The following is an 11129-nucleotide window of genomic DNA, read 5'->3' on the forward strand; positions in this document are numbered from 1 at the left end:
CAATCAATCTAACATTTGTCTTGGACTTATTTCAGAACTTTGTCAGGACATGACCAATATGGAGACATAAACCGTAACAGTGAGACATCACCTAGTCCTACTTTGAGGGGACCCTAGGGTGCAGTCCAATATGTTTGTTTTTTGTTTTATTGACAACGTGGGGTTAAAAACGGCCACATGCGACACATCTGCGGAAACATCTGGTGGTAAACACAAGCTGAGTAATTCAGTTTCGTTACATTTGAAACGCCAGCCGGGTTGGAAATGTTTTCCTCAAGGTGTAGCTGAAAGAACGTTTCATCCTCAGACACAGACCGTGTCCTATGCTGGACAACTAAAGAAGAATCTCAACCCGTAGAGGTGAAAAGTCTCGTCTTAATAAAATGGCGTCTCGTGGGACCAAACTTTTGGATCTCGCGGTTGAGTGTAGGGGGCAATAAAAACGCATAGACGGGGGGGGCAACGGACTCTGCGGCCACGCAACAACGCATTAGTTATCTCAGCGCCTTCGTTCGTTGTGTTTATCAGTCGTTCGTCGCATCAGAAATACGGCGTCTCAAGCAACTCGAGCGCCGGGGCAGCGCGCGCCGAGTCGCGGCTCCGCGGCCGGTCCCGGCGCGGGACGGCGCGTCAGAACTTAACCCCGAGACCGCTGCACTCGCGCTGCTCCGGCCGGCCGGACTCGGCTGCGACTGACTGCCGCGCGCCTCTGCCGCATCATAACGACCGGCTCCACGGGAACATTTTTTTTTTTTTTTGCAGTTTACATGCAGAGAGTACGGTACCTTTGCTGCTGTCTTCGGGCAGGCGGCTGCGAGTGAATGACTGTCTACGGCGGGGATGATGATGAATGGATGCAGCGCTGCCTAGCAACCAAGCGGCCAATCAAATAAATGGAAGAAAATTCGGCTGAGACAACGTGCACAACTCACTAGATGTAGTTAATTAAGTAAAAGTCAGTCTCGGTGCTCGGCTTTACTAATTCTCTTCATAACTCAGTTATCTTGAGGTGACGTGCTTCACTGTAAACCTACTCGTTTTTACATGAAAATGTATGTGTAGAGTATAAGACGGTTAATAACAGATAATACAACACAAACTTAAGTCAGATTTTACTTCTTTATTTGTTCTATTTGTGTAACGGTAGCCCCATATCGCTCAGCAATTCCATTATACTTTGAGGCAGAAACCAAAGTGTCTGTCAATCTTGTACCTCGTGTCTAACTCAATAGCATGTTCTCTGGGCAGCAGCTAAATCTACAGCACCCTCTAGTGACTCCACTGGGTAGGCGGGTCGCTATGCGGAACAGGACTACTTTGCCCTGTGGAGGGACTTGGTCAGAACCTTCTTGGCTAAGAAGAAACCCTGGTAGAGGAAACGAATCCTATATCTATCTCAAGTGTTAGCCAGGCCTAAAATATTAAATCCTATCAGTCACTGAGGAGAGCACAGCTCTCATCGTATGTGAGAAATCTCCTCTAGGAAAGGTGTTTTCCTGCAGCCCGTGCAGAGCTGATCCATCCACAGAGGAGCCTCGTGCTGCAGAGGGGTGCGGCGGGGGTAGAACGTGTAGGAGAGGTCGTAGTTCAAAAGACAGCCCAGGGAGGCCATGTAGATGTCTGAGAAACGACACAGACGCCTGGAGAAGTAGGTGGGGTTGTGACATGTTCTGAAGATGCTGCCGAACTGAGGGTTGAACAAGTTCTTTGTCATTACCCTGGGACAGAAACATTTAGGGGTAACAGTTAACGTGATTGTCAGTATTAGTAGTACTTAGTGATCAAGTAACGGTAGCAATAACACAAAGTAAGAACACTTAATTGCAAGTTAATGTCTTGCATTCAAAAGTTTACATGTAAACAATATTTTAATGTTGCAGCTGGTCGAGGTGGAGTTAATTCTAAGTATTTTATATACAATTGGGTCGTTTAATTTAGTGTAACGGCATAATAATTTACAAGCTTATTCTATACTTTTAAAATCTTAGCCTACAAACAGTAAGTATAGCTGACAACCAAATTATGGTCGAGTAGAAGTATGACGTACCAAAGTACCAAGAGCTCAAGAACAATGGCACCCACCTGAGTTCTTCTCTTTCTTTCTGCCATTCCTGAAAAACTTGTTTAGAGTCTAGGTCCCGGTGTGTCTAAGATAATGAAGAAAAACAACACTATGAACAAATTCAGGTCTGCTACACTACACTTGGATGTAGATGGAGAACCTGACATTTGCCCATGCAGTTTGTAGTCCCTGATCTGAACCAGAGGGCAAAAGTTGTTTCTACTGCATTTTTGTGCTGTTCAATCAGTTTCTCAAACCCCAATAACAGGCCAACAGGGGCTTGTAAACAGAAGTTAGACGTACTCAGAAACAGCTTGGCTGACGACTTTTGGCACCCTGTTTCATCAACATGTCATCATCCCAGTGAAGAACCCAATGACAAAATCTCGTGTCCGTGCAGATTGGGATTTACCCTCCGTTTTTGTTTTTTTTTTCCCCCCAGCAATCTGGGGTTTACTGCGCATTAGTAGCTGCTGGCTATGAGAGGTCAACATCTGTTTCCTTTTACCCTGAATACATTTGGGATGGAGCTGTTGAAGACAGACATTTTTTTTGCTGTGTCATCCTTGTTATTTAGTGTGCCTCTGAGAGAGAGAGTTAACACCTCCAAACATTCCCGGGATTAAATCCTCACCTGTAGGCGTTCCATCAGGCCGGTTAGAGCCTGTAGCCACGTGAGGTTCAGAGCGTACCGGTCTGTGCTCACCACTTTGGTCTCCTGCTCCAGCTCAGGTACTATGGCTGCCGTGCGCCAGCCGTGTCGCAACATCAGGTCCTGCGACAGAGTGTGAAATTGCTGGGTCAAACTCTAGCCTGTACAAACGGTGTGTTAACATGTACTTAAGTAACGGGGTCACAGTCAGCTTCCTCCAATAAGCTGATTTCTTGAGAGAAACCTGATTTTCCAGGTTTCTAATCAGCTTTTTAAGAGTTTGCATCTGCATGACTGAAGACTGCAGACAGGGAACGTAGCACAGCATTCTCTCGTACCACTACAGTTAAAATTAGGAAGCCGTGCTTCCAAAATAAGGCTGAGGGTAGGGGAGAAATCTGATTACGGACCTGCTGCATGTGTACATCTGTTTGAATTATAATTCATATAATTATGGATTATAATCTCCTGCAAGGATCCATTAAGAATTTACAGACAGTATCCTCATTTGAAGTATCAGTATCTTTGTTTAAGAGCAGAAAACTACAGTGCTGTGGACTTTACCGACAGCAGCATATCTGGTTCCTGAGGAGAGATGCACAACCAGGCAGCCCTCTTAGACAACATGTTTACTTATCTTGAATGTTTCTGAGGAGAAACCTCAAATATACTGAGCAGGAACACATTTCATCTCCAGGCATTTTACGTTTCAGCCAGTCTGGATGTCCTCATGAGTGAAACAGTGGCTTCCAGTTAAGTTACAGAATAGATTGTGTTGCTGCTGGGTTATAAATCACTTAACAACTTTGAGCCAAAGTAAATTTCAGATCAGCTTAAAGAATATAAACCCAGTGGGTCTCTTAGATCTTTTGGAAGCAGTAATCTAGTAGTATCCTGGGTCAGTACTAAACTGTGAAGTTTATTGTAGTTACTATGCTCCACACATTTTAAAATCTAATTTAAAAACTCTGCTTTTTTTTTTTGTGCCTTTGATTTTCCCTTCTGCACTTTTATTTCCTCTATTGAATTTGGAGCATTACATCCTATTACTGCACTGTATGAGGACTATAACTATGTATTTAAATCTATTCTATTTTCACTGATTTTATTTTACTTCTTATTATGTTTTTAAGTGTTTTTCTAAAGCATTTCTTCACTTTATTTAAAGCACTGTGTCTGTTCTATAAAAATAAAGTGGCTTTGCCTTGCTGATTAGACACACAAAAGAACACTTAGAGAATATGTATGTATTTAAGCAGTTATTGTGTTCGTATACCTTCTACACGGTAATCCACGTCTTCATTTAACATTTCTGCAGCAGTATCAGGCAGTCTGTACTGCCTTCTGATGTTTGAAATTTTGACTCTGCAGGCCACTCCGGCCCCACCCAAATGCCACAATGGAAATTTTCCGAATTGTGCAATAGGTGGAGACAGTGGGTATCTAGCAGTGTGTGCATTTGTGTTTTTTTATTGTTTGTAACTGTGGTTACAGTAATGTCACATTAACAATACTGAAAAATGATGCTTTCTTTTAAAATTCCCACTCCGGGTAAAATGCTGAAGACATAGAAAAAGTATATAGCATTAAAAACATTGGGAAAATCATTCTAAACACAATACCAACAGTAAATTATAATGTGGATCCTTAAGGCAGAGATTCATCAGCGATGACATCAGCCTGCTTTAACACTTACAGCCAAGTCACTATAAAGATGGTCTCCAAAGTAAAGAACCTTTGACCCTCGCCAGCCTGTCAGTCTAAGAAAGTCAAAGAGGTTTCCCTGCAACACAAAAGAAAACCGCAAACCACCGGCTGTTCTCCTTAGTGCATTAAGACACACAGAATACAACAATTAAAAACGTGTAACATTTACAGCATGAAAATTAAATAGACAGAGAAAAAAGTCCCATGATTAGATGACCGGGAGGTGGCTCAAACATAAGGCAACATTTAGTGTTCAGAGGAGTTAAGACAGTGGTTCTAAAGTAACACAGACCTGTTTGTAAATATGTCCTTTGTCCAAACTTTGTATCTTTACCCACTGAAGGTCTCCATTTCCATCCAGGCGTCTGAAAGGTCTGTAAGAGTAACAATTTTGAAGGATGTTACATAGATCGTTCTCCAAACTAAAAAAACTGAAGTGAATCTACCACGTTTGATGCGATCGTTGAGCTCTACTGAGTTTTGATGCAAACTGATTTCTGAATCAGATGACCAGTGTTCTTTCTCCAAAACATTTACTCACTTGATGCAATCAGTGAAGAAGTGAGGTTTGTCTGCCTGTACAATGACAATATCAAAAAAGTCTCTCCAGTTTTTTCCCACCATGTGTATCATTCCTTTATCCCTGTGGACAGAAAAAAAAAACAAAAAAAACACACGCATTGGTATAACAGACTGCAATAAAACTGTTTACTCCAATTAAGAGTCAGAGCGCACTCACGAGGACATGTGCCTCAGATAGGTAACACTTACACAAAGCTGAAGGGACTGTTGGTGATGAGGAATAGTTTCTTTCCATTGCTGACCAATCGGTGCAAAACAGCATATGTCTCTTCTCCCCTCAGAATGAACTTATCTGTGAAGAAAGAAAAGAGGGAAAATCTTAGAAGCGCAAAGTGTGACAGTGATCTCATGGCATGTGCGGCAATATGCTGAATCGACAGAGTGATAAGAAATTGATTTCTTACCCAGATCTTGCATGATCCATTTGTACATGTAGCCTTTGAGGTGAACCATACCAATAGCTTCCTGGGGATTTAAAAAAAAAGGGTTAGATAGAGGTAATATTTTTGCATAAAAAATTTGTGCAATTCAAAAATTTCATGGTACTTTTCCTGATCTAGCATGAGTATTTTCTGCTGCGAGATAGCTCCAAACACAAGTTGCTCAGAAATACTCTGACATTTTGCATGTTTTTTTATTAAGGTGTTATATATTATGATGAAGTAGTGGACACGCTGTAGTTCCTTATAACTGGAAACCTCAGCACCAAGAGCAAAAGCAATTATTGTTCTTTGTTCTACCCATGACAGTCCACTGCAAACTTTTAACTGAGCTCAGCAGATTCCTGAACCTCCAGCTGAAGAATCACAGTATGTGAAAACTGTGAAATAAACTAGGTCTGTGTGTTTCTCAGTGTGAGCCTCAGGGTGAGGACAGAACTAAAAACGTAAGAGTGTAACATTAAATACTGTGAGAGTCAGGGGGCATGCTCACAGAGACGTCCTTGAAGAGGTGAACTGGATCATATTCTATGTCGTTGGTGATGAAAAAATCATTTGCCACAGCCAAGAGATTCATCTCAGGAATGGAGAAGATGTCCATGAACTGCTTCACCTTTGGCCCCTGTGACAGAAAAGATACTTTTAACGCTTGATAATTACTCCCGCTTGTCTACGGGGGGGATGCATTTAATGTTTGTAAACTTGCCAAATTACATTTTTTTGTGCCTCTATGCTCTTTTGAACGACTTCTTAATCATTTTAAAACAACTTTCACTACAACCTACACCCACTAAGAGGCTAGCCTGAAAACGGAGCCAAGTCCCCAAATGAGATTAGGGCCACGGCAAAACTATTTTGGATAAGACTGCTGCAAGGAGAATTAGAAGATGGGGAGGCACACTTCCTGCTGCAGGAAAGCACTTAAAAAGAACTGATGATCCAAAAACTATTATATTCAAACCATCAGACCCCAAACTGCTCCTGATTAGGAAACAGGTACTATTAACCTTTGTGACTGTCAGACTCAATAGAGATTTCTACTTTTTGTGATTGATTTGAATACAATTTGTGAAAAATTAGAACTCAAAACAAATTGTTGGACACAAAGTTCCCGTGGTCAAATTTTTAGGGAATGGAACACCATTAATGCCTTAAAGCTGATTCACGACAGCAATGGAACAAATGAGATTACAAAATTCACCATTGGGCCTTATGTAATAGTAAAGCCAAGCAAAGCCAGACACTTAAATCGCTGTGGACAGTTACAGATTTAATCCTGGACTACATCCCTGTTTGAGAGTGGCGCGATGAGATTATCACAGATGTGCTGAGCGCACCATGTTAAGAAGGGCTCTCTCAGCTGTGCCAAACCAAAAACATGTTTCACAGAGAAAAAACATTCCGAAAATATCTGAAAGCAGAGTGAAATAACCGTGACAAACGTCAGGCAGCTCTATTTATCCAACTTTAGTTTAAAGTTATTACAAACATTCAAAGCCACTGATAGTTTAAGTATCTGATACAACTTATAAAAATGTATTCATATTTCTGTAAGCTTTTATAATAACCCTTTTTTTCTGTAAAAAACAAAAAAAAAAAAAAAACCCATCCTCCTCACCTTTCCATAGAAACCACTGTCCTGCTGCAGGGGAACATGGTAAGTCCCCCGAAAGAGCTGAAGGACCTCCTCATCTTGCACTGGGCTCAGGCCCCTGGGATCATCAAACATGAATTAATGCACTAGAGCTTAGAAACACACATAACATTAACCGACAATGCAAATATGGAATATTGCTTTCAGCAGCGGGGATGAAGATAAGGAAACCGAATAAAATGAACGTGGCTTATAGCAATTAAAAGTTATGGTCATGACTGTTTGCTAAATAGCATTTCAGCGTAGACAACCAGTTCTCTTCAACCTATACACTAAGCACAGCATCAGCCTCTTACCGATACACAGTTCCTGGCTGAATGTAATGGAAGGCATCTATCTTCATCAGAAGACCCTATGCAGGATTTTAAAAAAAAAGGAGTTTCACTTGTGACTTTCTGTACGGGAACATGTAAACACTTCTCTTCCCGAAATGGGCCATTTGTGATATAAAAGAATTTACCTTCTGGATGTCATAGTGAAGACCCCGCGAGGCAAAGTTCGGAATGTAATCATACTTGCGGATGCCCTCGGGGTACTGTCAAGCAGGAGGACGAAATGGATGAATGAATTTATCTGAATCTACAAAAAAAGAAGTTGTGATGCCAATATACTACTGCACAACTGTACAACACACCTTGAAGTGCTCAATGAGGAAACTTCTTGCTGTATTGTAGATCATTGTGTTGAGCGTGTTTGAGTACAGCGCCAGCGTGTAGTCATAGTCAAAGCCGTAGATGTCCACTTCAGCCAGGCTGACCTCGTTGTTAGCGTAGATGGTGGAGGAGTTGAGGAGGTTACACGCGCCCGGTGGGATCAGGTCTGATCCAGGGAGAACAGATGGGAAACCCTCATTCAAATGCCACGATTAAAAGTAAAATACAGATGAAATCAGAGAGGCACCAATGACTAAGCAAGATTAGGAAACAAAACTCTCATTTGACGGAGGGAAGGTAGGATTAGGCCATTCACGTTGTCTGACTCACGTTTTAACATAGAAAAAAAAGGAGTAATTTTTTTCTTTTATTATGAAACCTGCTGATTATGCACCTCTGCAGAGAGGAAAGACGTCATTCTACTGTCAGTCTATTGAGGCTGTTAAGCTCACTGGAGGTTGTGTAATGTGTGCTCTTGAGAGGCCAAACGACTCTTCACTGAACTAAGCGGATACAAACACAGCCCTTATGAAATCAACAGTTTTTTAACTTAATGTATTGCTGAATGGGAGCAGTACATTAGTTACCTCTTCTAATAGAGGGTTCTTTTAATTTTCTATTTTGTCAGTTTTACTAGCCGCTATTTTGATAAATACAACAGTCGTGCAACTAACACATGGACACAGAATAAACAAACAGTTTTCAGTCTGGGCCCGAGACCGTCTCTAATACCCTGGCTGGAATATGAGCACAGGGCTGTGTCAGTGTCTATAGGAGAAAGTGGGCCATGGCCCTCTGTCCTGGGACAGCTCAATGAGGGCTGCAGCTGGTCATCAGACATGCATGTACCACCCCTGAGGCTAGTTTCCCTACAGCCACTCCACTGCTGGAAATTCCTCTCTCTACGTGCTGAGTCACATTTCGAAAGCTTAGATCTGTGAAATCACTATTCCGACTGAAAGTGCATGACCAGCTTTAATTAAAACCCATTAGGTGGAGAATACATGGTAGTTAGTTAGTAGTTAGCAGTAGTCAGGCAGTTACTGAGAGAAAAACCTTTTTTGAGAATATTAAAGAAAAAAAAAAAAAACCTACCGAATGTACCATTGATTCCACCGGAGAAAATTAATATGTAATATAAGCTATGGTGAAATGCAACTCTATACTATTTTATATTTCTTCTCCACTACATTTCAGAGGAAAATATTGCACTTTTTACTCCACCACAACTTTACAACTTGACATTAAAACACATGATAAGTTTATAAATTATGATGCAGTTACAAATTAAACAGTTCAACAGCATGTAAAGTAGCTAAATGAGCTCCTCAACCAGCTGCAACATTAAAGTGTTGTTTGCATGATAATGCGTCATTAATAATAAAAATCTTCATAACAGCACTGAAGGGGGCACTATACTGCATTAGAAGCACTTTACTTTTAAGTATGTTTTGCTTATGTAATTTTACTTGAATGATATTTTGAATGCAGGGCTTTTTTTTTTTTTTTTGTAATTGAGCATTTCTACAAAGAAGTATTGATACTTATCTTGTTAAAAGAATCTGAATAGTTCTTCCACCACTGTAGCAGCCCACTAAAAGTAGGGCTGGACCACGTGGACAGAAAAACAAAAACTCGGGAAATTCAGTGTTTTGACAACAGCTGCGGCGGTTCAAATGTTATCTGTTAAGTGTGCCAACTGACTCCATTTAACCCCTCGGTGTTCCGAAGTTCGATCGCAGTTCACGTTTGAAGTCAAATTCCTGTGTTTTCCACGCTTCATTCTGCTGGAAACTGCCGCTGCTATTTTCGTCGTTAGGCTAAGTAGCCAACCAGCTGTTGTGCCAAAATAGCTAATTCCTTTACTTGACTTCCTTTACTTTCGGTCACATGTGGATGAAAGGACATGCAATGATACTGAATTGGTGATCTGCCCCTACCCCCGTTTTTTTTGTTTTGTTTGTTTTTTTTTCAGTATTAGCTAAAGTACTTGGTGGCTACGGTATTGAAATGAGATATTAAATTGCATCCCATATGCTAGTGTTTTTCTTTAGCTAACGTCAGTAAAGCCCGTTTCTCTAAAGCCGACATGGAAGAACTGCGGGAGAACAACTGAGCCCCGACCTCATCTTGACTTGTTGCCGACTCTTGGTTGTATTTACAAAACTGCCCTGAACTATTCGGGCGTAATCCTTAAAGGCGTTTGGCGCAGAGTCACCAGCAGCACCAACGTCTCGCCCGTGCCACTTGGCCACTTGGGAACATGATGAACGCAGTTCCCAAAGGAACAAAATGTCGTCACTAACGGCTGAATGAAGACGATGCCGGGAACAGGGAGCCCTGGTGACGTGGATGGTCACATACCGATGCTACGCGGGGTAGACTTGGTCAGTGGGGGGTCGGGGTCGGGGTCGGGGGGGTAAGGAGACCCTCTGCTTACCGTGAACCAGCCGTTTCATGTCATTGTAACGGGCCCACAGGTAGGACCTCTGGTCCACTGGACCTGCGGCGGAGGTGCAAGGCGGTCTCCTCACACCAGAAACGACTGGCGCGCCCACGGGCTCCTTGGGTCGCCCTTTATCCCCCGTCGTGCATCTGTGCGGAGGTTCGCCGGAGGATGGCACGTAGTCGCTCGGCCTCTCCGCAAGCGCGCCGCAACTTTGTTCCACTGTTTTTTCGCGGCCCTGCCTCACCCTGCATGTAGTACAAAGTCTGTTCACCTTGGTGGATCCCGCCACGGGAGGGGTTCCGCTGCTCCACAGTGTGCGGGTCAACGCTGTGCCCGCCGCCTTAAAAGACATTTTAACAGCGCGGCGAGAAAAAAGGCGTCTGAGGGACTGCTGCCGCTGCAGGCTGGCTGGCTTCAGAGTGCCGATCAAAATGTGCCCCCCTCCCCCGCCATCCATGAAGCCACGCCCCCCCACCCCAGCGGGTTAAGGGGGTGGGGGTCTGCGGTCCCCGCAGCCAATCATGACCAGAGAGGACTGTACCTGGGATCATAACTGTCTGCTCACATGTATTTTAATTGTAAAAAGTTTCAGAATGCATCCGGCTGCGCCATTTGTCAAGGAGAATATTTTAACAGAATCATTTTTTAATTTTTTTTTTTCAAGTTTATTTGACATTAAACGAGCAAGCAGCGGGGAGAGTTAGTGCTCAGATCCCGCCCTTTGTAAGACACGTCCTCCATTACAAATTAAAAGAATGTAAGAAACTTTAGCTAAATGTGTTTAAAGTATTTAAAAATTAAAATTACTCAATAAAACAGAAGTCCATGTAAGTGTTACTATTACATTATGTTATTATTGGATTATAATTACTGATTGTTAGTGTAGTAGCATAAGTAGCATTTTACTTTTGCAGTTGGTCAGGATGTAAC

General features: G+C 42.4%; 1 protein-coding gene across 1 annotated transcript; it reads right to left on the bottom strand.

Moving 5' to 3' along the window:
• Positions 1–1120: 1120 nt before the first annotated feature.
• On the bottom strand, positions 1121–10629 carry nt5dc2 (5'-nucleotidase domain containing 2). The gene is made up of 14 exons (XM_040153905.1): positions 10191–10629; positions 7732–7916; positions 7558–7632; positions 7394–7449; positions 7062–7155; positions 5937–6065; positions 5408–5468; positions 5193–5295; positions 4963–5064; positions 4714–4795; positions 4411–4497; positions 2697–2837; positions 2083–2147; positions 1121–1718 (listed from the first exon to the last, which is right to left on the bottom strand). Exons 1-14 carry the CDS (start codon positions 10549–10551, stop codon positions 1457–1459), a joined length of 1803 nt encoding a protein of 600 aa, XP_040009839.1. The 5' UTR covers positions 10552–10629; the 3' UTR covers positions 1121–1456.
• Between the last annotated feature and the right edge of the window lie 500 nt (positions 10630–11129).

This window comes from Xiphias gladius, chromosome 18 (genome assembly GCF_016859285.1).
Source record: "Xiphias gladius isolate SHS-SW01 ecotype Sanya breed wild chromosome 18, ASM1685928v1, whole genome shotgun sequence".
In the NCBI taxonomy this organism is placed as follows: domain Eukaryota; kingdom Metazoa; phylum Chordata; class Actinopteri; order Istiophoriformes; family Xiphiidae; genus Xiphias; species Xiphias gladius.

Bases quoted from the DNA above. Each gene is read 5' to 3' on its own strand.
- nt5dc2 (XM_040153905.1), bottom strand. From the start codon at position 10,551: ATGTCTTTTAAGGCGGCGGGCACAGCGTTGACCCGCACACTGTGGAGC. The intron at 7,450-7,557 runs GTAAATTCTTTT...AATCCTGCATAG, and splicing joins TTCACTATGACATCCAGAAG to GGTCTTCTGATGAAGATAGA. The intron at 7,156-7,393 runs GTAAGAGGCTGA...TGATGATCCCAG, and splicing joins CAGCCAGGAACTGTGTATCG to GGGCCTGAGCCCAGTGCAAG.